General features: G+C 56.3%; 1 protein-coding gene across 1 annotated transcript in view; it reads left to right on the top strand.

The window, feature by feature from the left end:
* PGBD5 (piggyBac transposable element derived 5) overlaps positions 1-26,581 on the top strand; it is an 85,290-nt gene that overhangs the window by 55,773 nt on the left and 2,936 nt on the right. The window contains exons 2-5 of the mRNA XM_069484576.1: positions 850-1,277; positions 7,386-7,520; positions 18,847-19,029; positions 22,425-22,620. Coding sequence (XP_069340677.1) covers positions 850-1,277; positions 7,386-7,520; positions 18,847-19,029; positions 22,425-22,620 — 942 coding nt within the window. The remainder of the gene's footprint in view (positions 1-849; positions 1,278-7,385; positions 7,521-18,846; positions 19,030-22,424; positions 22,621-26,581) is intronic.

A 26,581-nucleotide genomic window follows, 5' to 3' on the forward strand; every position in this document is an offset into this window, starting at 1 on the left:
GTATTTACCGAGTGTGCCGACTCGTGAGGACGCGCGTCCTGCCCGTGTGGGGGACACAGGTGCGGGGGGGGGGGGGGGCCTCTGCCGGGGTGGCGCGCTGGAGCCTCCTTTCAAAACACAATATTTATATGTATTCATGTATTTGTTTGTACATTTGTGTACTTATGTGTAATATGTATATGTTTATTTTTACATATGTATGTGTGTACATGTGTGCATGTATGTATGTGTGCATATACAGGTAGCCGTAGACACGCTTTCTTCCCCCACCCTGGACAGAGGTGTGCCCCAGACTGGCAGGCGGTGCTCCTAATTTATGTGTGTAGACATGTATATTTTATTTTTAACATTTATGTATGGATATGTATTTACGTAGGTTATGTATTTCTAAAACTATACAATTGTGTGTGCACATTGCATTTCTAGCTGTGTCTTTGCTTGTGCCCTGTGTGCGTGAGACCCCCAGAGGGACAGACCGAGCCACACCGCTCTCGGGAGCAGGGCTTCCCCAGGGATCTTGCGTTCCATGCGGACCCACGAGTGTTGCCCTCTGACCTGGCGTGGAGACCCAGGCTGCGCCTCGCAGCGGGTGTCCGGGCGTTTGTCCCGTTTGTGTTTGGGAGGGGACGCGCTGCCACGCTGGGAGAGGGCAGAGAGCCGGCTGCGGAAGCCCAGGGGACCCGTGGCAGCAAGCGGCTGGGGCGCCTTGAAGGGTGGAGGGGAGGCCGTGGCGTTGGACGCGGCGGGAGCCCCGGGCAAGGGCCGGGACTGGCGAAATGCAGCTGTTCCCCGTGGAGCCGGGAGGTGGTGGTCGTTGCCGTAAGAGCTCCGCCTGTCTTTGGCTTCCAGGTCCGACCCGAAAGATGCCCCGCAGCGCCAGCGCCGTGGACTTCTTCCAGCTCTTTGTCCCCGACAACGTCCTCAAGAACATGGTGGTTCAGACAAACATGTACGCCAAGAAGTTCCAGGAGCGGTTTGGGAGCGACGGGGCCTGGGCGGAGGTGACGCTGACGGAGATGAAGGCTTTCCTGGGCTACATGATCTCCACCAGCATCTCCCACTGCGAGTCCGTGCTCAGCATCTGGAGCGGCGGCTTCTACAGCAACCAGAGCCTGGCGCTCGTCATGAGCCAGGCCCGCTTTGAGAAGATCCTCAAGTACTTCCACGTCGTGGCCTTCCGCTCCAGCCAGTCCACGCACGGGCTCTACAAGGTGCAGCCCTTCCTGGACGCCCTGCAGCACAGCTTCGACTCCTCCTTCAGGCCTTCGCAAACCCAGGTGAGGCCAGCTGCGGGGCTCGGAGCTCGGCAGGGTGCCCTGGGGCTCACGCCCGTGGGTCACCGTGGCTGGTGGCAGGACGCTGGGTGTCCCTTCCTGTCCTGCCTGTCCTCTGAAGTGACTTTGTGGCCACCTCCGCTATTCTTCCATTCTGTCAACCCATAAAATCCGAATTACACTGGAGGTAACGGTAGCAAAAGCTCCATCCCACAGACAGGTCAGAGTTCAGTCCCGTTGCTCTGAGGTACAGTTTCCCTCCTCTTCTCCCCATCCTTCCTCTCCTTTAGTTACACTTTCTTTCCAGATTGGGTTTTGCTCAGGCTGATGTTCAGTTTCTTGCTGTATTTTCTGAGTACGTTCTCACCTGTTGGTGGCCAATAGGGGCGAGAAGGCTCCTGGGAGGCGGGGGTGGGGGGTGAGCTGGGATTTAAACGTTCTCAGGCGATCGGGGGTTCCTCACGTGCCCCTGGCCACCCCGGGCGGAGGCTTTGCAGGAGGGTTTGGAAGAGCCCAGACTTCATGGTCAGGGTCCCTAACACCTTCCCCAGTGTCCCTGGCTGCTCTCAGCTCCCTCCGGCCTGTGCCTGCGGCAGCCGCACCACCTGCAGTCACACCGTGGTGAGACGGAATTCCAGAACCCTCCTCAAAATTGCTCTGCTGGTCTAGCAAACTGAGGAGCTGGCTGCTTTCTAGAGATTTCTCTAACCAAAACCTGGAAGATCTTAGCCACGTTAGCCCAGTTTCCCTTGACTGTTCAATGTGGACAGAGATGCTAACGTCACTTTTATTTGGGTATTTAAAGACCCATCATTCCATCTCTTCATCTTGTGCTTTTCCTGTAAGCACCTTCTAAATACAACTGCAGTTCTTTCCGAGGTTCCCTTCTGCGTCCTGTCCCCAACTCCAGACGGTGCCTCTTCCCCCCATGGCTGCAAACCGCAGGGTTTTTGTGGAGGCGGAGATCGCCTGTCTCAGGTCTGTGGGAGCCTTAAACCAGGTCTGAATAGTTCTCCCTGCTGTTCCGTGCACCTGCCGGGCTTGTGGTGCCTTCCAGGTGTCTGCCACACGCTGTCTGGCCTAGGATGCTTCTCCTCTTCTCTCTGCTTTGCAGGTTTACCCGGTCCCTGGGGCCCAGTGTGACGCCCGCATTCCCCTGTGCTTTGAATCCCCCGCTGTTCACACAGGGCAGCCGCACACCCTCGTGTCTCCTCTACCCGGGTGCCGCTTGCCTTCCTAACAAGAGGTGGAGACTTTCGGGGCCAGGAGTCCTGCCTTGTAACAGGCCCCGTGGTACCAAGGACAGGCCTGGGCACATTGTTTTTTGTTTCACTGAATACTTGCTTGGTTGAAAATGATCCAAATCAGAGGCGTGTTGGCTGGACACAAGGAAAAAAAAACACATTCTGACCATCCTTGGGGTCACATGTTTGAAGAGCTGCCGCAGAAGGCTCTAGGCTCACCGTGCCTCAGTGTCTCTCAAGAATCAAACAGCCAGCTACTTGGATGGTTGCTATTCAACAGCCTCGAGATCGGGCTGCTGAAGACCCTTCCAGCTCCAAGCCGAGGCAGGCCTCACCCGCGTCCTGCTCACACCTGTCGCGTGTCCCCTGTATGTGCCGAGCCCGTGCTGTTTGCGTGTCCTGGAGCACCGGGTCGGGGCTCGGGGAAGAGCGGCCTGAGACGTGGCTCGGTGTAGGGACGGGCTCGCAGGTCACATCTGGAGTTTTTTCTACCTCCCACTCCTTTACTTTTTCTTTCTTTTCTTTTTTTTTTTTTTTTTTACTTTGTATTTAATTTTTATTTTTCCTTTATATTTGCAAAGTTATGTTTTCTTTTTGCTACGATTTTCTACTCGGTGCCCCTCTGTGTTCGTAAAGATCCCAGCGAGAAACAAGCGCCGTGCTCTGGAAGTGCAGGTGAAGACTGAGCGTAGGGAGGGTTCAGGGAGACCAGGAGGGCGGCGCGGCCCCCAGGCCAGCTGCAGGGGGAGGGAGGGAGCCGCCAGAAGGCTGTGTCCTGGGGGGAGACTGGGGACCAGCGGGCGGGGAGCAGGAATAGACCCCTCACCTCACTCGCGCACTGTGACCTTTTGCTGATGCCTCTCATTGGCCCCCAGGCCAGCAGCTAGAGGCAAAGGAGCTGGCCGGGCAGGTGGTGGCACTTGGTCTCCAGGCCAGGGCACAGGAGCGGGGTGGTGAGAAGGGGCCCCAGGGGATAAGCAGGAAACACCTGGTGCTTCCCAGTGCTCCCATGTCACAGCCGGGGGCAGGAGGCCTGTTGTCCCAGCTGGTGGCAGTGGGTAGGGAGCCGGGGAAACCGAAGGAGAAGGAACCGTAACTGCCGCGTGCGGTTTGGTGTTTAAGGTGACTGGGCCTTCGTGGTCCTGGGGCTTCCTGCAAGGCACCGAGCCCCGTCTTCCCGGAGCAGGGCCTGTCCCTGTCCGCTGAGGGACGGGCCTTCCCTCGGCTGCCAGCATCGGCCACGACCCGCCTGGCTGCTGCGTCTTTGCGCTTCTCAGAGACACGCCTGCCCCTTAGAGAGGGAAGAGGGTTCTTGTCTTGATCCTCGCTCGGAGAAGCCAGAAGCGCTCAAGGTTTCCTGGTTTCCCAGCTTTACCCTGCTGTGGAAGTCCCCGTTTGGGCTCTGGAACATTCAGTTCAAAGCAGTGGTGTGGCTGTGAGTTGCCGCTGGCCGCCGAACGCCTCAGGGTTCCCGGAGAGTCTTCGTTTCTGCCCGTCGGTGCCTGTTGAGGCGTTCTTCTCCCACCTGTCTCGTCGGACGTGCGTGGGTGGGTTTGCTCAGACTCCAGGGACTGCTCTGTGCCCCGTCCTCTTACGCCACCCCTCTGCGCCCCACCCCTCTGCACCCCACCCCTCTGCACCCCACCCTGCGCCCCACCCCCTGTGCCCCACCCCTCTGCACCCACCCCACCCCTCTGTGCCCCACCCCTCTGCACCCACCCCACCCCTCTGCACCCACCCCACCCCTCTGCACCCACCCCACCCCTCTGTGCCCCACCCCTCTGCACCCACCCCACCCCTCTGTGCCCCACCCCTCTGCACCCACCCCACCCCTCTGCACCCACCCCACCCCTCTGTGCCCCACCCCTCTGCACCCACCCCACCCCTCTGTGCCCCACCCCTCTGCACCCACCCCACCCCTCTACACCCCACCCCTCTGCACCCACCCCACCCCTCTGTGCCCCACCCCTCTGCACCCACCCCACCCCTCCGTGCCCCACCCCTCTGCACCCCACCCCTCTGCGCCCCACCCCTCTGTGCCCCTCTGAGCCCCTCTGCACCCCACCCCTCTGCGCCCCACCCCTCTGTGCCCCTCTGAGCCCCTCTGCACCCCACCCCTCAGTGCCCCACCCCTCTGTGCCCCTCTGCGCCCCACCCCGCACCCCACCCCACCCCTCTGCACCCCTCTATACCCCACCCCTCTGCACCCCTCTATACCCCACCCCTCTGCACCCCACCCCTCTGCACCCCTCTACACCCCACCCCTCTGCACCCCACCCCTCTGCACCCCACCCCTCTGCACCCCACCCTTCTGCACCCCACCCCTCTGCGCCCCTCTGCACCCCACCCCTCGGTGCCCCACCCCTCTGTGCCCCTCTGCGCCCCACCCCGCACCCCACCCCACCCCTCTGCACCCCTCTATACCCCACCCCTCTGCACCCCACCCCTCTGCACCCCACTCCTCTGCGCCCCACCCCTCTGCACCCCACCCCGCACCCACACCCTCCGCCCTGCATCCTGTCGAGCGCTGCCTTTTGGTATGGGTTTAGTTTTTCAAAGTCTTCAGAGGACTCCCGGGATCTGACAGTAACAAGAGCAGCCGCGTGTGCGTGTGCGTGTGTGTGTGCACGTGTGTGTGTGTGTGTGTGTATTTACACAAATACAAAATGGGAATGCACTACATTTCCTCAAAAGTAGAGCCAGATTTATTAGACAAACATTTTGGAGAGGGATTATGCAAATAAATAAATGGCTGTTTTGTCTTTTCCATCTTACACACCACCTGTCACACCCCAGCTAGCTCGTCACACAGAAGGGCACCGGGGACATCCCGCCGGGTAAGAGACATGCTGACCAGCCCGCAGCCTTGGGGAGACGAGCGGCTCCTGTGGCCCACGGAGCGTCCGGAGCTTTGGGGAGCAGGCTGTGGGCTGCGCTTAGTGACAACCCCTTCACCGTTCATCTGATGATGACAGAAGAGGGAAACCACGTCACTGAGGGCTGGAAATCCTTGCTGGCCTTTTCGCTTTGATGAGACGTGTGATTAAATATCAGTTTGTACCTCATGATCTGTTTGGTGCAAACAGAGCCGAGGAGTGCGCTGTTTCTGACGAGGGAGCTGGGAGAAGGCAGCTGCGTGTACTGTGGCCTCAGGGGAGGAAGAGTAGGGTGCTCGTCTTTGGCAGGGGTAGTGGGCGGGGAAGGGCAGGCGGGAAGGATCTCTCTGTGCCTTGCTTTCCCTCCCCCATCCGCTGCCACCCCCCTCCACGCGTGGGGCTTTGGTTCCAAACGGGGCTTCGAATGTTTTATGAGCTACCAAGAGCCAGCGAGTGCCAAACGCAGGGCGTGAGGACCAGGAGGCGCTGCAGCCAGGCCAGCCCCCAGCCCTCCCTTCCTGAGCACGAGGCGGGAGGCCAGGCGTGATGTCCCCATGCTTCCAACGATAAAACTGAAGGGGCAAGTTGCACAACTAAGACCGAACCACATGGTGTTATTTTTGAAAATGGAACTCGAAGTATTGTGGACAGAAGAGTGGAAGGATGCCGTCCACCTCACAAGCGGTCGGTGTCACCATCTGCTCCGCCCTCGGGAGGCGTGTTCTGGCCTCCCCTGGGAGCTTGCCGGGCACTCGAGGCCTCGGCGCTGCCCCAGACCTGCGCAGTCAGCATCCGCATTTTAGCAAGATCGCAGGGGATTAGTTTGCTCACACGTTTTCTGTAAATGGCCAGGTGGTATTTTAGACTTTGCATGGGCCGAATGATCTCTGCTGCATCTTGTCACTTCGTCATTGTGGCCCCAAAGCAGCTGTAGATAACATGTAAACGAAGGCACGAGGCAGCGTCCAGTGAAACTTTGCTCACGAGACAGGTGGTGGCCGGACTCGGCCGTGGCTTGCTGACCCCGACCCAGCGCATCCTGTAGAGCTCTTGGAATCACGCCATTTCCTAAACTCCTTATCTCAGTTAACTATACACATATGCTCTAATTCATAATTAAGCTTGAAATAGTATTAGGGAGGGGATCGTAGCACATTCCTAAAACCAGAAAATCTCACAAAAAAGCTTTAGCATGAAGAAATAAAACTTTGACGCCCCTCGGAGCCTATTTGCATTATGCCGTTTCTTTTTACTTTGTTGTCTTGTCATTGGAAAAGTCATGTAACCATGTTGTCAAGAAGTTGAAACAGATACATTTGAAACCCGCCCCGGGAATCTGGTCAGAAAGGACAGGGCACCCAGGGGGAGCCGGAGCCGCGTGTCGCAGCGAGGCCGCGGGAACTGGGTCATCTGACAGGTGGTTTCTGGAAGGAGGGTGCTCAGCCTGGAAAAGGGAGGCTGTGGGCTGACAAGAGAGCTGTCTCGAAAATCTTTTAGAAAGTGTGTTTCATTGTTTCTCTCAGGGCAGAAGCCACATCAATAGGCTTCAGTGAAATACAGGTAAATTTGAATCAGTGCGGGAAAGAACTTTCTAGCAGCTGGAGTGGCCCAGCTGTGGAAAGGGCATCCTTGAAACGAAGCAGGTGCCCGCCCCTGGATGTGTCCAGCCAGAGGAGCCCTGCCGGAGGTCCCGCTACCAAGTGAGAGTCAGACTAGGTACCTTAGGCCAATAATAATAACAATAATAATAATTTCCATTGACAATGTCTGCCGTGTGCCAGGCTCTGTGCTAAGCACTTTGCATACAGTTTCTTGCTGAATCCTCCCTAAAACATCAGTGTAGATACTGATACTACCCTTTCATAGGCAAGGAGAGCCAGGATCAGAGAGGTACAGTAACTTAATTAAAGTCACACAGCTGCTCAAAGGCAGAGACTGGATTGGAGCTCACGCTGCCTTTCATTAGAGCCTCTGCTTTTCCCTCCTGGTAGGTGCTACATGAACCCCTGATCGACGAGGACCCCGTGTTCATTGCCACGTGCACAGAGCGGGAGCTGCGAAAGAGGAAAAAGCGGAAATTCAGCCTCTGGGTCAGACAGTGCTCTTCCACTGGCTTCATCATCCAGGTGAGCCCGGGGCCCGGGCAGGGTCAGGGGAGGCAGGCAGGGGACCTTGGGCTCATTCGGTGACCAAGAACTTGGTCACTTGGCCTTTTCCCTGTGTGCCAAAGTCCACCCAGATGCGCCAGTGGGGGCTGGGACTGGGCTGTCCCCCTCCCCCACCCCCGAGGCCGCAGGGTAGCCGGCACTGGCAAGGCCACTGCCATGATCGCCTGCGTCTCCTGCATGTTCCTTCGCTCTCCGGCCCACCTGGGTAAATGACTCATCAAGGCTCAGGCCCTGGCAGCGTCGGCCAGAGGCGTCACCCAAACCTATAGTCATAAGGGGTGACTCCGATCTCCCTGGAGGCTGTCCCTCAAGACTGTGGACTTGTGGCTTTGAGACTTGTGGCCAGGCAGTCCCTCCCCACACCCCACCCCTGCAAGGAGTCTGCCTACCTTCCAGCGTCCAGGATGTCCTCTTCCCAGCCACTAGCAGCCAGCTGTGAAATGCGCCTTCCCCAGGGCACGTGCCTGAGTCCTCGGCCCTTTGAGTGGGTGGCAGCCGTGGGCATGGTGGACATTGGCGTGGCGGCCGTGGGCGTGATGGCCGTGGGCGTGTGTTTTGGGAGAGGTCTCCGAGCTCTGCCCAGGAAAAGCGTCAGAGTTGAGCTGTCGGGAGCAGTAGGGTCCATGAAAGGAGAGGGTGGGGAGGTGAAAACCAGAGTGTGGCACCTAGGTGACACCTGTCTGCCTGCGCTGGTGTCTCGTGCATGCTGCTCAGGGACGCTGCTCTCACTGGACAGGCAGGCCGGCCCTGTGGCGACGGCCGACCCCACTCGCTGCTCCTGCTTGGCAGCCCAGGACCGAAGGTGCAGGTTTTTGCTCTTCCTTCTTCCCGGAGCCAGAGCAGGAGTCGCAGGAAGAGCGGCTGCTCCCCGCATCCCGGCACAGCAGGGACCTGACGCGCTCCAGGTTTACCTGCCCTCGGCAGCGCCGTCCCAGCCGCCTCCTGCACGTCGGGGGCCTCCGGGCCGGGCCGGGGCTAGGATCTCCCGCAGACCGTGGGGCTCTGCTGGTGCGTAGGCTTTGGGGAGTTGCCAGAATGGGGTTCGCTCACTCCTGGATGTACAGCCTGGGCCCTGGCATTCTCCGGGGGCCTCTGCCACTTCTGTGGCGTCCTTTGCAGTGTACCCGTACGTAGGGTACAAGTGTATCAGTTCGTTTCATATAAGCCCTCCCCAGGCACATTCGTTCTTTCAGTAAATAGTGACGGCGTCCCTGTTACCTGCAAGCACCGTGCTGGGCACAGGGTGTGCAGACGGGGCCCTGCCGTCCTGGGGCGCTGCCTGCGTAGCTTGTGAATAAACGTTTGCGTGCGGTTCTGTGTGCCTCTGACACCATGTCCTTCTCGCTCCAAAGCTGGTGAGTGGCTGGAAACCACGTCCGTTCCCTGGCAAGGCCACAAGTCCCTCTCTTTCAGTACAGGTCCTTTCTCTCTTGTATAACATCGATAAAACCCCCATCCTCACACCTCCAGCCTTCACACCCCGAGCTCTCACACCTCCAGCCTTCACACCCCGAGCTCTCACACCTCCAGCCTTCACACCCCGAGCTCTCACACCTCCAGCCTTCACACCCCGAGCTCTCACACCTCCAGCCGTCACACCCCGAGCTCTCACGCCTCCAGCCGTCACACCCCGAGCTCTCACGCCTCCAGCCGTCACACCCCGAGCTCTCACGCCTCCAGCCGTCACACCCCGAGCTCTCACGCCTCCGGCCTTCACACCCCGAGCTCTCACGCCTCCGGCCGTCACACCCCGAGCTCTCACGCCTCCGGCGGTCACACCCCGAGCTCTCACGCCTCCGGTGGTCACACCCCGAGCTCTCACGCCTCCGGCCTTCACACCCCGAGCTCTCACGCCTCCGGCCTTCACACCCCGAGCTCTCACGCCTCCGGCTTTCACACCCTGAGCTCTCACACCTCCAGCTGTCACACCCAGAGCTCTCACACCTCCGGCTCCTCCCATCTCCCTGGGAGATGCAGAGTCTGCGGCGTTTAGCCCCATTTCCCACGGAAGGCAGCTTAGGCTCCCAGAGGTTACCTGCAACATAGCGAGACCCTGTCTCATTTTTTTTTTTTTTTTTTTTTTTTTTGAGACAGAGTCTCACTCTGTTGCCCAGGCTAGAGTGAGTGCCATGGCGTTAGCCTAGCTCACAGCAACCTCAAACTCCTGAACTCAAGCGATCCTCCTGTCTCAGCCTCCCGAGTAGCTGGGACTACAGGCATGCACCACCATGCCCGGCTAATTTTTTTTTTTTCTATATATATTTTTAGCTGTCCATATAATTTCTTTCTATTTTTAGTAGAGATGGGGTCTCGCTCTTGCTCAGGCTGGTCTCGAACTCCTGAGCTCAAACGATCCGCCCACCTCGGCCTCCCAGAGTGCTAGGATTACAGGCGTGAGCCACCACGCCCGGCCCCTGTCTCATTTTTTAAAAAAATTTAAAAAATTTTCAAAAGAAGAACTCCAAAATATTTCAGTTTCAATATTTTTATAGGTTTAATGCTCCTGAATTCATTTGAAGGGAAATCTTAGACTCAGCACTTAATGCTGCCTCTTCCCTCCTCGGCCCGCTGAGCACATGGGCAATGCCATCGCTCCAGACCTTGGTGTCCTTCTCTGGGAACTGCGGGGATGGGATTAGGTACCCAGAGGGGTCCCTGCTATTGCAAGAGTCCGTGGCGCTCTGTGTAAGTGTCACACTGGGGCTGCATACACAAGGATGTCTTCGCGATTGTACTTTCTCAGATGCGTTGAGCTCTTCTGGAGGACTTTCCACTGGAGCAGCGCAGCTGCTGGCCGGCTGTGTTCACGGCCCTTTGCCGTTCCACTGTGCTGCTCGCTGGCGACGGCAGCTGCCCCCCGCCCCCGCCCCCCAGCGTGGAGATTGCCCGTATGTTTTGCCTTGGCCATGGGATGCAGGGTGCGTGAAGGTTGAAGGGTCACATGCATGGTTATCCTCCTGTGGTTTCGCTGCCTTGGCCGTGAGAAAACGCCCAGGCAGCATCACCTGAGTTCTGAAAACCCAAGAGCTTAGTGAAAGGTTAAAGATTTCGTGGTGGTTTGGTGTGTGCCATAACCGACACAGGGGCCTGCGGTCACGGTCTGCACAGCTGACGGGTAACTTCTCCCAGCTACTCTCCGTTGCAGACCAGGAAGGGGCGGGCCAGGAGGGACCGAGGTCTTGCTTCAGCTCTGTGGCTCCATCCTGCCAGGACTCTAAACCTTTGGCCCGACTGTGTTCTTGCGAAGTAGGGCCAGAGTGACGATAGCTCCACGTGAAAGATTCTAGATCAAGGGGTAAGTGAGAAAAAGAAATTGCAAATTGGTCGGTGGTCCCAGAAGAGGTCAGCAGGAAAGTTGAGCAGGAGCTCAGAACAGCCCGTTCGTCTTACCTGCTGCTCAGACGGGGTGAATTCATCCCACAAAGGCATCTGGGTGAGGAGGCTGCAAAGTGACAGCTGGACAGAGAGAATGACGATGATGGTGTTCAGAAGAACTCCAGTATAGTGGCTGGGCGCAGTGACCCACGCCTATCATCCCAGCTACTCAGGAGGCTGAGACGGAGGACCGCTTGAGCCCAGGAGTTCAAGACAGAGGATGAAGCTTCCAGTGTTGGGGGAAAGTCACGTGATCGGGTAGTTGCCATTCCTTAGTCCGAGATGTCAGGGTTGCTCATCCTGGAAGCCTCATGACCTTCCTGGGGGCTGAGCAGGGACCGTCCCTGGAGACGCTGCAGTTTGGGCTCTGCAGCGTCAAGAAGATCGAGAAGCCAGTGGGGAAAATCAGCCAACAGGTTAGTGACCGCCTGTCCACCTTCAGTGATGAATGGAACCCTGAGATTCTCTGGGGGGGGGGAAGAATGGTCTAAAGGAGCAGGTGTCCCCTGTCCGACTGTGCTGGGCTCGGGGCCTGCCTCTGCAATGCGAGCCCTGCGGTTTCCAGCGAGGGCTGCCGGCCGGCAGCACCGAGAAGCGCCTGGCAGAGGAGCAGGTGCCGGGGAGGCGCCCGGAGCTGCCCTGTCTTCTGAGGGTTGGTGGCTGCTGTGTCCTGGAGGGGCAGAGCGATTCTGAGTGGCACGCCTGCTCGGCGCAGGAGGGGTGTGGGCTCACTGTTGGAACTGGCGTGCCGCGGAGCGCGTGGGCTTGAAGGGAGAACTTGAGATGGAGACTCAGCAAAGGACCCTGCTTCCTGCCTGCTGCGGGCATCGTGGGCGCATGGGGCGCTCTGAGGGGTCCGCGCGCCCCGTGTGGCCAAACTAGCTGATCCGGAAGCCCCTCTCCTCTCTGCAGCCTGGTCTGGGGATCGTGGCAGCGTCCGGCGTTCAGGAGAGGAGGGTTCGCGGGCTCTGCCGTGCACCAGGCACCGTGCTTAAGCACCGCACATGCACGGTGGCCTTCTGAGGTAGGTGATGTCACTGCCCCTGTTTCCCAGTGAGGAGACCGAGGCACGGAGAGGTTGACTCCCTTGCCGAGGTCACGCGTGTAGAGCAGCAGCCCTGGGGTTAAACCAGCCTTTCCTGCCCCGACGCCCCCCTGACCGCTCGCCTCTGTGGTCGCCCCGAGGAGGAAACTTTTCCCAATTTAGACCAAAAGCCACACATCGCGTTCTCGCTGGTAGGATAGTGTTCTGGCATCAGCCGTCACTGATTGCCCTTCCGCTGAGACACACAGGGCTGTCTGGGAGCGTCCAGCCACTGCTGACATGACGAGCCGGTTGCGGGCTGGATGCTGCCCGGACAGCCTCGTGCTTACTGTGTGGAGGGAATTTAGTGAAGTTGCACAACAGGGGTTCCCCACCGCCCCCCCCATTTGACTCTTAATCTTTTTGTATATGAAGTGAAGGAGATCATTTGCTCCTGACATAAAACTAACCGGGTCAGCTCGGAAAGTGGGGGCCAGAGCAGAGCCGATGGGCTAGCGCGAGCTGTGCTTGTGCACTCGGACGCCGGGCAGGGCAGGACACTTGTCCGTCTGTCTCATGGGGCAGCGCAGGGGGCGCTGGTGCAACCCTGTCTGCTCCCGTCAGATGTGGGGTGTCCCCGGGTGGAACTGGCTGGGTTACGGGACAACACTGGGGACCTCTCCGTGTGTCCTTGAGTGAGTAGCTGAGAATTACCTTCTTCCCTGGTCTTTCGAAGGGGGTTGATCTTCCCGGGCCTCCTTACCAAATAGGGGTTCAAAGATAATGAATTATTAATGCCCAGATAAGGGCGCCAGCCCTGCCTGGATCAGACTAGACCCTGGGGCTGTCCCCGGGAACCTAGACTCTGTAACCGCACTGACATGCGTGCAAACGAAGAGCCCGGGAGTGCTGGCACCTGGCCCTCCTCCGCCCCGTCACTGTGGAAGAGCCTCCCCAGGCTCTGAGCTCTGGGACGAGGGGAGAGCCAGGTCCCGCAAGGGTCAGTAGCGCGGACGGTGCAGCTGGGGAGGAGGGGGCCCGAGAAGAACCCGGCGCACGGCTCTCCCCGGTCTGGTCAGGGTGAGAGGCAGCGAGAGAGAAAATGGGCCACGAGAGACAAAGTTGTCCGTGCGGCGGCAGCTTGGAGACTTTGCTGGAAACCGCGGCTGGGGAGGCAGGCTGGCATCCACAGCACCGTCCAGTAGGACTCTCTGCGATGATGGGAGTGTTTCATATCTGCGCTCTCCACGACGGCAGCCACCAGCCTCATGTGACCGTTGACTACTTGCAGCGTGACCAGTGTGGCTGAGGAACTGACTGTTTCATTTTAGTTTATTTAAATGTAAATTAAAGCAGTCACGTGTGTCTAGAGGTGATCACGCCGGGCAGCGTAGCTGCAGAGCTCTGCTGCATTGACAGTCGCTTCCATGTGCACGACTTCCACTTAAAGGCAGTGGCCTCGTGAGGCCCGTTCAATAGTCCCGTCCTTGCCGACGAGGAAACCAAGGCTCGGAGCAATCAGTGACGTGCTCCACGCCCCACAAGCCAGTAAATGACAGAGCCGCCCCCACCCGCTCCCACACTCAGCCCCACTGTCTCCAGCTCCTCTCGTGGTGAGTATCATTTGAATTTCGTGGTTGTGCCCCGCAGATGTCCCAGGTGACAGCCGCGCGTGTCTCCGCGATCTTGTTCTGCATCCTTTCGGTGCAGGCTGCTCACGCACTCCCGTGCTGTTTCCCCACGGCCCCTTGCACAGCCACCAATGAAAGTCCCCAGCAAAGGACCACCAGTCCCTAATACGTGGTGTCCATGTCCCCAGATGCGCTCTGTACCGACAGTGTTTCCCCCTGATTCCGTTTGCTGGAAGAGAAGCAGGGCCACTGGTCACGGCCAGTGCAGCTGAACAAGGTTTTCTCCAGTTGCTTAGAGAGTCAGGAGGCCACCAGCACTCTGGCGACGGCTTCGTGGAAGTATCCGTTGATGTGTCTTGATGACCTCTAGGTCCCTCAGTTACTGCCACTGGCCCCAGTGTCTTCTTGAGAAGCTGGGGGGAAAGATGAACTGGGTCCCGCCTCTCAGGGTCTTGGGGCATCTCAGAAGCAGGGCTAAGATAGATGCCGTGTGTCGCGTGTGTCCCCGGGTGCAGCTACTATAGTCTGTATTTCCTAAGACTCTTTCTGTGGTAATGTCAGTATGGAATACGCAACATTGGTAACGACATCCTGGGGCAAAGTTTAATACCATACATCAGCAAACTTTCACCCCTCCTTTAGAAATTACGAAATCACAGGAGCAAGAAAAGCTTCCTTAGGAAAAGTGAAAGCTCGGCAACCGAAAGGTACGTTCTCCTGCCGTGAGACACTTGTCAAACGAGCCTGCAGCCCACATAGTGAAAGTGTCTGTACAAACTCCATTTTGCCCAGTGATGGGAGATCACCTGTGTCTGTGCATGTTGGTAGAACTGTTTAGTATGATGGTTCTCTCTGAAAATGTGTCTAGGGACAGACCTAACTTTTGCAGACTAGCAGGCTGGCGAGCAGTGACACGTCCAGGCGAATGGTGTTTCCTTCCCTTGTTGTTTTTGGGGAGCTCTCACAGAACTCACCCAGCACAGCATCTGAGTGTGCGTGTGGGTTTCCAGCGACGCTGCCTTTTCCCAGATTGCCGACAGGCTTCTTGGGGGTAGTCTCAAATCTGGACACAGCCCTTGGTCTGTCTTTAGCAGTCGTGGCAATGTGCCTAGTTGGGCGAGACTCCATTGGAGGTCACCCACCTACCTAAGGGAAACACATTGCCGTCTAGACTGGCTGAAGTTACTCAAAGCAAATCAAGACCCATGGGTGCTGGACCTGGGTGACCATCAGACCATGCAGCACATGTTGGGCTGAGCCTTTTCTTGGCCAGATTTGGACTGCCTACTAACGGTGCTTTCTAACCATGCTCCTCAGCTGGGACTTGCAAGGTTACCATTTTCCGTTACTTATTTAAATGTAGGCCGGGCGCGGTGGCTCACGCCTGTAATCCTAGCTCTCTGGGAGGCCGAGGCGGGTGGATCGCTCGAGGTCAGGAGTTCGAGACCAGCCTGAGCAAGAGCGAGACCCCACCTCTACTAAAAATAGAAAGAAATTATATGGACAACTAAAATATATATATATACAAAAAATTAGCCGGGCATGGTGGCGCATGCCTGTAGTCCCAGCTACTCGGGAGGCTGAGGCAGGAGGATCGCTTAAGCCCATGAGTAGGAGGTTGCTGTGAGCTAGGCTGATGCCACGGCACTCACTCTAGCCCGGGCAACAGAGTGAGACTCTGTCTCAAAAAATAAATAAATAAATAAATAAAAAATAAAATAAAATAAATGTAGGTTCTATTTTTATATTCACTTTTTAAAAACCTCATTATTTTATACTAATGTATACCACAAATTGGGGACTCTCTTTGGACTCTCACCGGTGCCCCTTTTTGGCCACAGCTTTCTTCCAGGTTCCCTAATAAGAGCAGGGAGGCTTTTGGCTCAGTGACTGTTCCCTTCTCCTGTGACCTCCCAGCTGAGTCTGCTCCATGGGAGGAGACTGGCTGGAGTCTGGAAAAATGCCAGTGTTCAGACGTGCCTGTGTGGACGCAGGAGGCTGAGTAACTGGAAGGCGGTCCCACAGCAGGACTGCCCGACCGCCCCAGGGTCATGAGCTCTCAGCTGCTGTCACTGGCATCAGGGAAAATGTGCTCATCTCAGGGGAGGAGAGGCTGCCCTCATCCTAAGAGCCGTCGTCTCCAGCCATGTGCTAAGCACAGGGCACAGTAACGACGTCTCACCTAGATCCTGCAAGTACTGCAAGTTCCAACAATGCCTATGCTGGGGTCACCCCCATAGGGAAGTTCTTTTGTATTTATATTTAGTGTCTCTTCTGGTGAAATGGTATTCTATGTTTAGCATCAAAAACAAAAAAAAGCCCAGAATATCTATAATTCCAATAAACACCTTGTTATGCAGAAATAGCCACTCAGATATAGTCAACATACATCTACAAACACAGACACACACATTTGAACCATTTTATAATCTGGCCACTTCACTTCCAAGGATAGACTATGAATGTTTTCTATGTTATTAAGTACTTTTTCTACATGATGATTTTTTTAAAGTATATGAGATTCCATTATACCTGCATGTATAATTTTAACCAGTCTCCTCTTCTTTAGGTTATTGCTAAATTTTTTACAATAATATAAATCTGTAGGATGGACATGGTGTTATATATATAAATCCTCTGGCACATTTATGATTGTTGTCTTGGGTTGAATTCCTAAAAGTAGAACTTAGGAGTAAACTAGCATGAATATCTATTAAGATTTTTTAAACTTATTTTTAATCAAATAAAAATTATATGTGCTATGTATAACATGACATTTTGAAATATGTACACATTGTGAAATGGCTAAATTAAGCTAATTAACATGTATTATATCACATACTTATTTTTTGTGATGAGAACACTTAAAATCTACTCTTTTGGCAACTTTTAAGAATACATTGTTACTGACCAAAGTCAGCATGTTGTATGATAGATCTCTTGGACTCACAACTCCTAACTGAACTTTTGTGTCCTTTGACCAACATCTTTCCCACCCCACCTCCACCCCCCCAGTCCCTGGTAAACACCATGCTATTCTCTACTTCTGTGAGTTCAGGTTTTTAGATTCCACATGGAAGTGGGTTATTATGATATTTATCTTTCTGTGCCTGGCGTATTTCACTGAGCTTAACATCCTCCAGGTTCATCTGCGTTGTTGCAAATGGCAAGATTTCCTTCTTTGTCAATGAGTTGTATCCCATTGTACATACCTACACCACGGTTTCTTTATCCGCTGGTTCACTGGTGGACACTCGGGTGGACTCCGTGTCGTGGCTGTTGTGATTGATGTGTCGGTAAACACGGGAGTGCAGACATCTCTTCCACGTACCAATTTCATGTCCCAGAAGGGGGGTTGCTGGATCATGTGGTTGTTCTATTTTTAATTTTTTTAGGAACTTCTGTACGTTTTCCACGATGACCATACTTCAAGGTTTTTGATTCATATGGCAAAATTTCCCTATGGAAAGATGATACATGTTTATGTGAGATTAACTCAGTGCTCATTTCCCCAAATCCCCACTGTCACCGGGTGTTTGGGCAGGGAAGGTGGTGTTCACTGTTGGTCTACATGGAAGTTTGTTGAAATCAGTTTCCCAGGGAATACCACTGACATCGTCCCCACGCTGCTGGTTTTAGTGAGATGGGAGGGCACGCCGTCTGTCACCTGTGGGTTTGGGGTTTCAGGTGCGTGGGAGTGCCTGGTGTGGCAGCAGTACGCCCAGCGCGTGGGGGACGGAACTCGGAGATAGCCACGAGACTCCTGCCCGCTGGTGCACACCGACGCAGGTGCTGCTGTGAACGGGTTCTGAGTTTGCAAGTGTGTTATGTCCTAAATCAGCTACAGGGAAATTACCCTGTGTGGGCCGACCTGACCAGGTAAGCCCTTAGAAAGAACTGGGCTCTTCCTGGCAGAAAAGAGATGGCACGCTCGGGAGGGACTGTGTGGCAAAAGGAGTTGCCTTCCTAATCTCAGTGTTTTGATCTCCATCAAGAGATTCCTTCGGGGAAGTGAGGTCATGTTTGGGAAAGGCACAGAGACCCAGACAGAGCACTGAGATCTGCCGAGGTGCCTCCAAAAACGTGCAGGACCACCACGCCGTGGCCTGGCAGAGAGTCGCCTCTCCCCAGGGACGCCCGGGCGCGTGTTGGGACGGGGTCTGCCCTCCCACGGGAGCTGCTGTAGAATTAGACCTCTGCTCGCTTGCTCTCCTCTGCCTTAACAGCCTCAGTCGCCCATGTTTTGCAAGTGATCCCTCAGAGTCATTTGACCAAGGACAGGTGCAAGTGGGTGAACTGGGTCCTCCATGCGGCCACCTCCGTGTTTCTCAGCGGAGGCATCACTGGCGTTTTGCACGGAGCAGCCTTGCACGGAGCCGGTCTGAGCCTCCGGGACAGTGTGTTTCACCGTGACACCCTGCAAGGGTCGGTGTGCTCCCCAAACACAGGGACAGGCGCAGGCGAGCACTATTAGTTTGTGGACTGCTGCCAGCAAAGGCACCCAGAACATTCCATGAGAACAGCTGTCCTCCCTAAAGGAGGTGCCAGTTCATACCCACGTGGTTAATTCCTCATGGCCCCATGAGCCATCGGGAGCGCCGGGAGCTTCTCGAACCCATTCCCTTTCCCGCGCCTGCCCCTCTGATGTTCGTGGGCAGCACGGGACACGGTTTAGCAATCACTTACTTTACATAAGTCCACAAAGAGACCTAATTTCTTACCAAGTCTAACACGTCCTCTTCGCTGACCCTGAGCCCCCCCCCATGGATCTTTCACCTCAATCCTGTTTGCTCCGCTACCCCGGGGGTGAATCCCCCTGCCTGGTGGAGTCACCATACGGAACAAACAAAACAGCCACCGTGAACACACTTTGCAAATTAAAACGCTGTGTTCAAACAGAAAGTGCACAGACAAGTGTGTTCCTGACAGGTGAGCGAGGCTGTAGTTTTATTTATGGCAAATTCAAGTCACTCTCGTGTGGCAGAAGTGGGGGGTGGGTCTGCATCGCCCTCGACCTGGCCTGCTGGGGTCCTTGTAGCTGCTTGTCCTCTTCCTTCTCTGCCCTGGGCTGTCCAGACGGAAGCCTCTGCGGCTGAGTCACCAGCCTCCTGCGCTGCGGGGTGGCCTCAGGGGTGACCTGAGGCCTCTGTGAGCTGAGGGGACGATGGGGGTGGCTTTCCCGCGAGCTCTTGCTTAGGCAGAGCCCTGCGCTTCCCAGGCTCCTGGGCTCCTGACCTGTGTGTGTGTGTTGCAGATTTACGTCCACCTGAAGGAAGGCGGGGGCCCGGACGGCCTGGACGCGCTGAAGAATAAGCCGCAGCTACACAGCATGGTGGCCCGGAGCTTGTGCCGGAACGCGGCGGGCAAGAACTACATCGTCTTCACGGGGCCCAGCATCACCAGCCTGACCCTGTTTGAAGAGTTTGAGAAGCAAGGTGTGTTGAGTGCGGGGCCAGTGGGAACAGGGCCCCGCCTCCCCTGGGGACGTGGTGGGAGAGGTCCGGGTGGGGTGCAGGTGTGGCGGGGCCGGGACACGCCCCAGGATGCCAGGCCGGGTGGCCCTTCCTCAAGGGAACAGATGCATGTGCCACCCTGCGTGCCTGGACCCTCCGGCACTAGGATCTCAAGGTGTGAGAGTCGTGGCCTCCCAGCCTGGAGGACGTGTTGGCACGAGGCCCAGTCCTCAGGGCACTTCCTTGTGTGTCCTTTGTCGTAAAGCTGCGGCCACGCCTGTGTTTCCCAGGCCCGGCTCTTAACAGGGCTCTAGGAAGGTCTCCTGAACTCACCCACCACCTGTAGTGTGGCCCTTGCCCAGTGGACAGACAGGACCTGTGTGAAGACAGGGAGTGACACAGCGGCCTCGGAAGGGTCTCGGGTCCCTGGGTTCTAAGATGTTTGGTTCGTTTGTTGCAAAGAGACTGGGCAGGCCCTCCGTGGCCCCGGCAGAAATGGTGACCGCAGCGGAGGAAGATCGGGACCGGGTCAGGGAGCCCTGTGGCGGTAAGCGGCGTTCGTCTCTCTGTCCTGCATCTGGGATTTATGTCCAGTCCACGCAGGAGACGCACAGAAAGCGCCCTCTCGCCAGAGCAGCCGCCAGCGCTGCAGACCTCTGGCTCCGCACAGACCTGACATCTGGCCCTAGAACCAGACCCTGCTGAACAACAGGGAGCGGACGGCTTACGTCCTGGGGCGTCGGCAGCTGCGGTGGGGGAGCAGCCCGGGACCCTGCGCTCCCTGCCGGCCTGGGCTGCATCTTACTCACCTGCAAACTGGTGCCCAGCACGGCCCGATATTTATTTGTTGAAAGAATCAAGCGTAGAGAGATCAGACTGTGTGACGAGGGACGGTGGAAGTAAAGTTAGAGAAAATTGGCCCTCGTGCACGTTAACCCGTCACTTTGGAAGAACGGTGGGTTCTCCGTGTTCGGGCACATGGTGAGAACCGGGGCTGCCACCCTCCCCTGCTGCTTGTGTGAGCCGCGTACAGGCACAGCGTGCGTGGCAATGCCGCCCTGGTAACGTGCGTGTTACGGGGCCAACGCCCTGGACCAGGAGCCGGGTGGTGTGCTCCGTGGCAGCTCATTGTGTGCGTGTGTGCGCGTGTTGGCCAGAGGTGATGTCCTGCAGACGGGCTCCCGGAGGACGGCAATGTGGGGATGCCAGAGGACGGTCCTGGGCCATCAGTCCTGCTTCCCAGAGAACTGGCTGCTGCTCCTGTGATTCCCAGAGGAAGGGGACACTCCCTGGTTCAGGGAATTCAGGAAAGATAGAGAATCTTCTAGCTGGAAGAAAATAATTAGACATGGAATTTGGATTTTTTTCCCAAGAGGTTAGGTAATAGATTTAAAAGATCTCCTTGCCTATTTTTAGAAGCATCTGAAATTATTAAGCGCCTCACACGTGGCGTCACATGTTCCTCTGTGATGACAGAGAGAGGTGGTTTCTTCGGGCCACACCCACCCCCCGGTCTCGGAGCACATTGGTCTGGGCTGCTGCGCCCACCCTGGGGTTCTAAAGGGCAGCCGAGGTTGGGGAAAGATGTCATAGCAAGATTCTGGCTGTCCCTCCGGCGGCACACGCAGACTACTCTGTGAAATAAAAGCCGGAAAGGACACTCAGAGCATAACCCCCGTTTTCCTGTAGGGTTGGATGCAGGAAAACTCGGGGTGCTGCCTGCGTGTTCTCTCTCTCCCATGAAAATGCGGCTGGTAGAGGAGACCGAGCCCAGATGTGCGATTCAAAACATTCTTGTTCACATAATCCTCCTCCCTGTTTTTAAAAACAGATTCTTCTTTTTAAATCTTGAGATTAGAGTAGTTTGGGTGGTTCCATCCAACTGCTGGGAGCGGAGCTACGAGACGCAGAGAGGCCTCTTCTTCCAGCAGCAAGACTCGAGCGTGCTGGGCTCGAGCGTGCAGGACTGGAGCGTGCAGGACTCCAGGGTGCTGGACTGGAGCGTGCAGGGCTCGAGCGTACTGGACTCGAGCGAGCGGGGCTCGAGCATGCGGGGCTCGAGCGTGCGGGACTGGAGCGTGCGGGACTGGAGCGTGCAGGGCTCGAGCGTGCAGGGCTCGAGGGTGCTGGACTGGAGTGTGCTGGGCTCGAGCATGCAGGACTGGAGCGTGCAGGACTCCAGGGTGCTGGACTCGAGCGAGCAGGGCTCGAGCGTGCGGGGCTCGAGCGTGCGGGACTGGAGCGTGCGGGACTGGAGCGTGCAGGGCTCGAGCGTGCAGGGCTTGAGCGAGCAGGGCTCGAGCGTGCTGGGCTCGAGTGTGCTGGACTCAAGCATGCCGGCCGCTGCACGCAGGGCAGGGGCTCCGAGAAGAGGAATCGGGAGAGGGAAAGGATTCGTCCAATTGTCCTCCCAGTGCGGGGGAGACACAGTAATGCGGAAGGTGTGTGTGGGGCGCACACAGTGTGCTCAGGTGACTGATGGCACCGTGTCGGTCCTCATTGAGCTGAGAGGAGCGGGCAGGAGCCTGTCCCCAGGGTCCCCACGCCCCCTCTGGGCAGTCAGTCTGCCTGGTGGCCCGGCAGGCTGGGGCAGGCCCACGAAGCGAGCATCCGGGGTGGAATTTAGCGAGTCCTAGCTGGGTTCGTTCATACTGGTCCCTGTGACCCACCCGCGACCCCACGGGAGTCTCCGGCTCTGAGAGGCCAGGTTGCAGCTCCTCGTCCCTCAGGGAGCTGTCCGCCCACCCGCGGAAGGAACACTTGCTTTTGTCCATATTGTCCGATGGTTCTTGCTTTTGCATTCCACTTGGGGGTTCCGTGAGACACAGCTTCCTGGGTGCTGTGTGGACCGGCCGTGGCTGGCCAGGTCTTGGCGAGGCTGTTAGGGTGACAGCCATGGTGAGGTCTGGACGTCAAGACACACCTGGCCTCCGTGCCTGTCTTTGCCCTCCTAGCTGTGAGCCTGGGAGACCTCACCTTCTGTGGGTTCCGTAACCTCTGGAGTTGCAGAAGCTTCCGGACGCAGATGGGGTGATGGGTGCACGTGCTTAGCGCTGTGCTGGCCCCTAATGAACAAAGGCTCTAACGAGAGCTGTTGTGCTGTGGACCCATTGCTTATCCTACGGCCTCACACAATCTTAGTACACTGTGTGTTTACGAAAGAACCTGGGGAGATTGTCACCAGGGGAGACAGCAGAGGGACAGAAGACCTCACAACTTTGGCAGTCTCCTCTAGAGGGACTTCTAGAGGACCCGTCTCCCAAGCATCAGCCTCAGGCAGGGGCACTCTGGTCCTTTCCTTGGGGAAGCATAGGGCGAGGAGCCACTGGCTTCTGTGACAATGGCATGTGTGTGACTCTGTGTCCCTGTCCCCGCAGAGATTTACTGCTGTGGCCTGCTCAGCCCCAGGAAGAGCGACTGCACGGGCCTCCCGCTGTCCATGCTGACCAACCCGGCCACCCCGCCGGCCCGGGGCCAGTACCACATCAAGATGAAGGGGAACATGTCCCTGATCTGCTGGTACAACAAAGGACACTTCCGCTTCCTGACCAACGCCTACTCCCCGGTGCAGCAAGGTGAGCGCAGACCCGAGAGGAGATCCTGTGAGCCTGGTCCAGATGGGGGGGGGGGGGGTGGAAGTCCGCCGTTGACCTCGGTCATTCGTCAGCTCTGGGTCCGCGCCAGTAACAGGACGGGGAGGACAGAGCTTCCCGAGCCATTTTCTCCGTCACTCGTGAGCTGTGGAAGATGCCGGGCTGACGGGCTTGCGGGTGACTCACGCAGCTTCTGAGCCCCCGGGCTGTACACGGGGAGTGACAATTGGCTGCGTTTGAGTGGCATTTCACTTTATCATCTGGGATTCTGCGAAAATCCATTCTGATGGGAGGGAAAAATCTACCGTTCTTCTCTGTCAGTGTCTTCCGTGGACGTTCAGCACCTGGTTTTCTGCTTTGCCAACTGGTCCCTTGATTTCTTCATTAATTTTCTTCGGGATTTAAAATCCATTCATAACAAAGGGACTTACTTATTTAGTAAGGAGTCTGTATTTAAAGTAATCTGCAGCAAAAACATTGGGAAAGTGCTGAAAAGAAAGTTGAAAGGATAAAGGGGCATTTTGGAAATAGTTACAGTCGCGTAGTGTAGACAGAGCAGTCTTGCCTGCCGTGCGCAAGGGGCCTCCGGGGAGCACTGTCGAGGGGCTCAGTGGTGTGTCTCTGTGTGTGTGTGTGTGTATGTGTAGTGTGTATGTATATGTGTGCAGTGTGTGTGTGTGGTGTATAAGTTTGCATGGTGTGTGTCTGAGGTGTATGTGTGTGGGGGTGTGTATATGGTGTGGTACAGTGTGTTTAGTATGTCGTGTGTTATGTGTGTGGTGTGTGCAGGTGGTGTATGTCTGGTGGTGATGTGTGTGTGTATGTCTATATACGTCTTGTGTGCTGTGGTGTGGTGTGTATGTCGTGTGCTATTGTGTGCATGGTGTGCATGTTTCCATGGTGCGATGTGTGCGAACATTGTCCGCTTAGTCCCACCCTCCCCCCCACACACGTTGCGTTACGTTGGAGATCACGAACGAGGGACTCCGGCAGGCGGCTGTCCTCGCCCTGCGGAGGCCTGGAGGCTGGCCGAAGCTGGCACTCGTGACAGCTGTGTCCAAGGCCCTTGGAAGGAAGGTCAGAGTTGGCCTCGCACGCTGAAGGCAGAGTTTGGATTGGACTCTGGGACTTCGGTGGCCAGTGCAGGGCAAGGGAATTGGGGGCAGCATGTTCGGGAGTTGGGGACAAGAGCCGATTCCCACCGAGTTATGGGAGGTCTCTGAAAAGGTGTCCCAAAGCCGGACGTTGCACTCGTCGGAGCTGAGTGAAAGAATGCCCTGGAGAGAAAAGAACGCGTCTGGACGGTTGGAAGGGAGCCGGAGTAGGGTTCACCCCAGTCTGAAGGACGGGCTCAAAGCAGACAGCAGGGGGACAAGTAGTGGGGGCTGACAGGGGAGCAGGGAAAGCTGCTGGGGCTGATGTCTAAATCCGCTGAAATTCGGTGTTGATTTGTGTTTAATGTGGTTGCAACTGTCAGTCCCAAAGTACTCTACTTACATCATGAAGTCCCGAATCCTAGACGCCCTCAAACATCCTGAGGAGCATTTCCACAGCATCGCTGCAGGCTGACTCCCCACCCCCGGGGACCCTGGGCCGCCCCCAGTGCCTCCAGGAAGTCCCCTGGGGGAAGTCGAGGCTCAGGTGAGCACAGGCCAGGCACGGCTGGACCGAGGCAGGAACCGCCCGGGGGAGGATGAGATTCACAACTGCCCCTCCGCAGTGGAAACCTTTTTCTAGTTCGCATCTTAGAGCTCTTTTTCTTCTTTAGTAAAGAGAGAGAGTTTTCTTAGTGTGCTGTAAAAATGTGGTTTTCAAAAAACCAGCTAGAACTCCCTCTTTTTAGATGTGCCGTAATCTCTCCTACTCCGCCGTTGGCGATCCGTATTTTCACAATGTGAATGCGACACAGCAGGTGTCTTCGCACCTAAATCTTTGGGTTCATCTTTGACTGTTTCCTCGAGATAAATCTAAAAGTGGGAGCGCCAGGCCAAGGGAGGAACATGGTTAGGGTCTGTGCTCCATGCCAATGGGTCTCCAGGGACCGACGTCCCCAGCTTTAGCAACAGTGCATTTTTTCTTGTTTAAATTTGTCAGTACGGCAGGTGACGATGCTCCAAATTTTTAAATAGAAAGTGCCATGGCTGTGGGTCGGGCGGAGCAGATTTCTCCACGTGTTTATTGGCTGATTTCAAATGGTTTCTTCATGTTCTTTACGCTTTTCCTTCTGAAGTATTTGTCTTTTTCTCATTAATTTGAAGGCAAATGTTCTGCCTGCAGCAATTTTTCCTGTATTTCTTTTCCTTCTGTTGTTACCTATGATAAGTATCTTTTACCCTGCAAACCTTGTCATTTCCACACAGGCGGGTGGGCGGGTCACGCCCACTGCTGTCATGGGGTAAAGTCTGCCTGGTGCCAAGGCCAGAGAGCCTTCGTTCACCAGTTTTGCAGCGTGAGTTCGTGCTTGTCACTGTAATCCACGTCAAATTAACTTGGCACGTGGCATCACGTGGGCTTTGACCCGCTGCTGTTAAGTGGCCCCACCTCTGTGTCTGAACCATTTGTCCAACGGTTGCCCCTTTCTCTGCTTGTTTAAATGTCACCCAGGGGATACACTGAAACCTCACAGACTCCGAAGACGGCTTCTCCGCTTTGTGTTGCATGCTGTTCCAGGATGACCACGTGTGCTCTTCTTGAAGTTGCGCAGAATTTCCAACCTTAGCAGATAGATAACCGGGTATGAACGTTTCAGGAAGTGGTTTCTCATCCTTCACTCCAGGTTCCAGGGGAGCATGAGCCGCCTTCCAGCACAGACACGGGCTTTTTAAAAATTCAGTGCCTTTCCACTGTGGGCAGACCCTTTTGCTTTCCGTCCAAAATCCATTTTGAGTCTGTCTCCTCCCTGCTGGGGTCTTCGCCCACGTGAGGTTCGGATTCACTAAGACCCATGAGAATGCAGGTGTCTGCGTGTGAATGGGAGTCAGGTCTGGACCGTTCGTTCAGACGTGCAGAGCGGCGGCAAAGTCAGCCAAGCCACCGAAGGCTGAGGAGGGTGGCGGAACAGCTGCTAGAATGAGAGGACACAGCCGTGTAGACCTGCAGTGTCAGAGAGAGAGACAGAGAGAGACATGCGTATAAATGCCTGTGCTGTATAAACCTGTGGGCGAGGTGTGTGCCGTTGCCGGTTGTGAAGTCAGCAAAGACCACGACCATCAGGCCACCTGTCGTTGGCATTTCCAATGTTTAAAGCTCATGGCGGGGGTCGTGGTCCCCTGGCACTTGGAGAACTTTAGGAAAGGCGTTGCCCGGGCCCTGGCTGGGCCGCTGGACTCCCCCAGGGCTCTCTGGGTGTTTGTTCCGCGTGAAACGCCGCCATTGCTGGGGCAGAAGAAAGGTCCCAGCTCGGGCTCTCCACGTGCACCTGTGCGACCCTGGTCGTCTACCCGCGTCCCTCAGTGAGAGGCGGGAGGGGCTGGCCCCAGATGGATGTGGGCCTGCAGGGACATGGCCGTTTTACTTTGACCTTGTCCAGTTAAGTAAAAATTCACAATCCTGTGAACTAATCTCTTAAAGCACATGCAAAAGACGGTACCATGCCCGTGACCTCGTCATGCAGAAGGGAGGGCTGTCGGAGGCAACGGGAGGTCAACCCCAGCCGCGCGTGGACCCATCCTCCCCATCTGCTGCGTGGTCCGCGGGGGACCGTGCGTCGGGCAGGCCTGGGGAACCCTGGGCAGCAGCAAGAGGAGGCTAATCCGTTCCCATTGGCTGCCCAGGCCCTGCTGGTGGGATTCATGGAGCTTGCTGTGCCCCTGGGACCCCCACACATATACCCCAAAGTCCTGGGAGGCATGGGAGGGTGGGGAGGGCAAGCTCCTTGTTCTGCTGAGCCTCTAAAGCCACCCATTGGCTTCGATCGAAGCAGACAGAAATGGTTCTGCGGTGC

This window comes from Eulemur rufifrons, chromosome 11, assembly GCF_041146395.1.
Source record: "Eulemur rufifrons isolate Redbay chromosome 11, OSU_ERuf_1, whole genome shotgun sequence".
In the NCBI taxonomy this organism is placed as follows: Eukaryota; Metazoa; Chordata; class Mammalia; order Primates; family Lemuridae; genus Eulemur; species Eulemur rufifrons.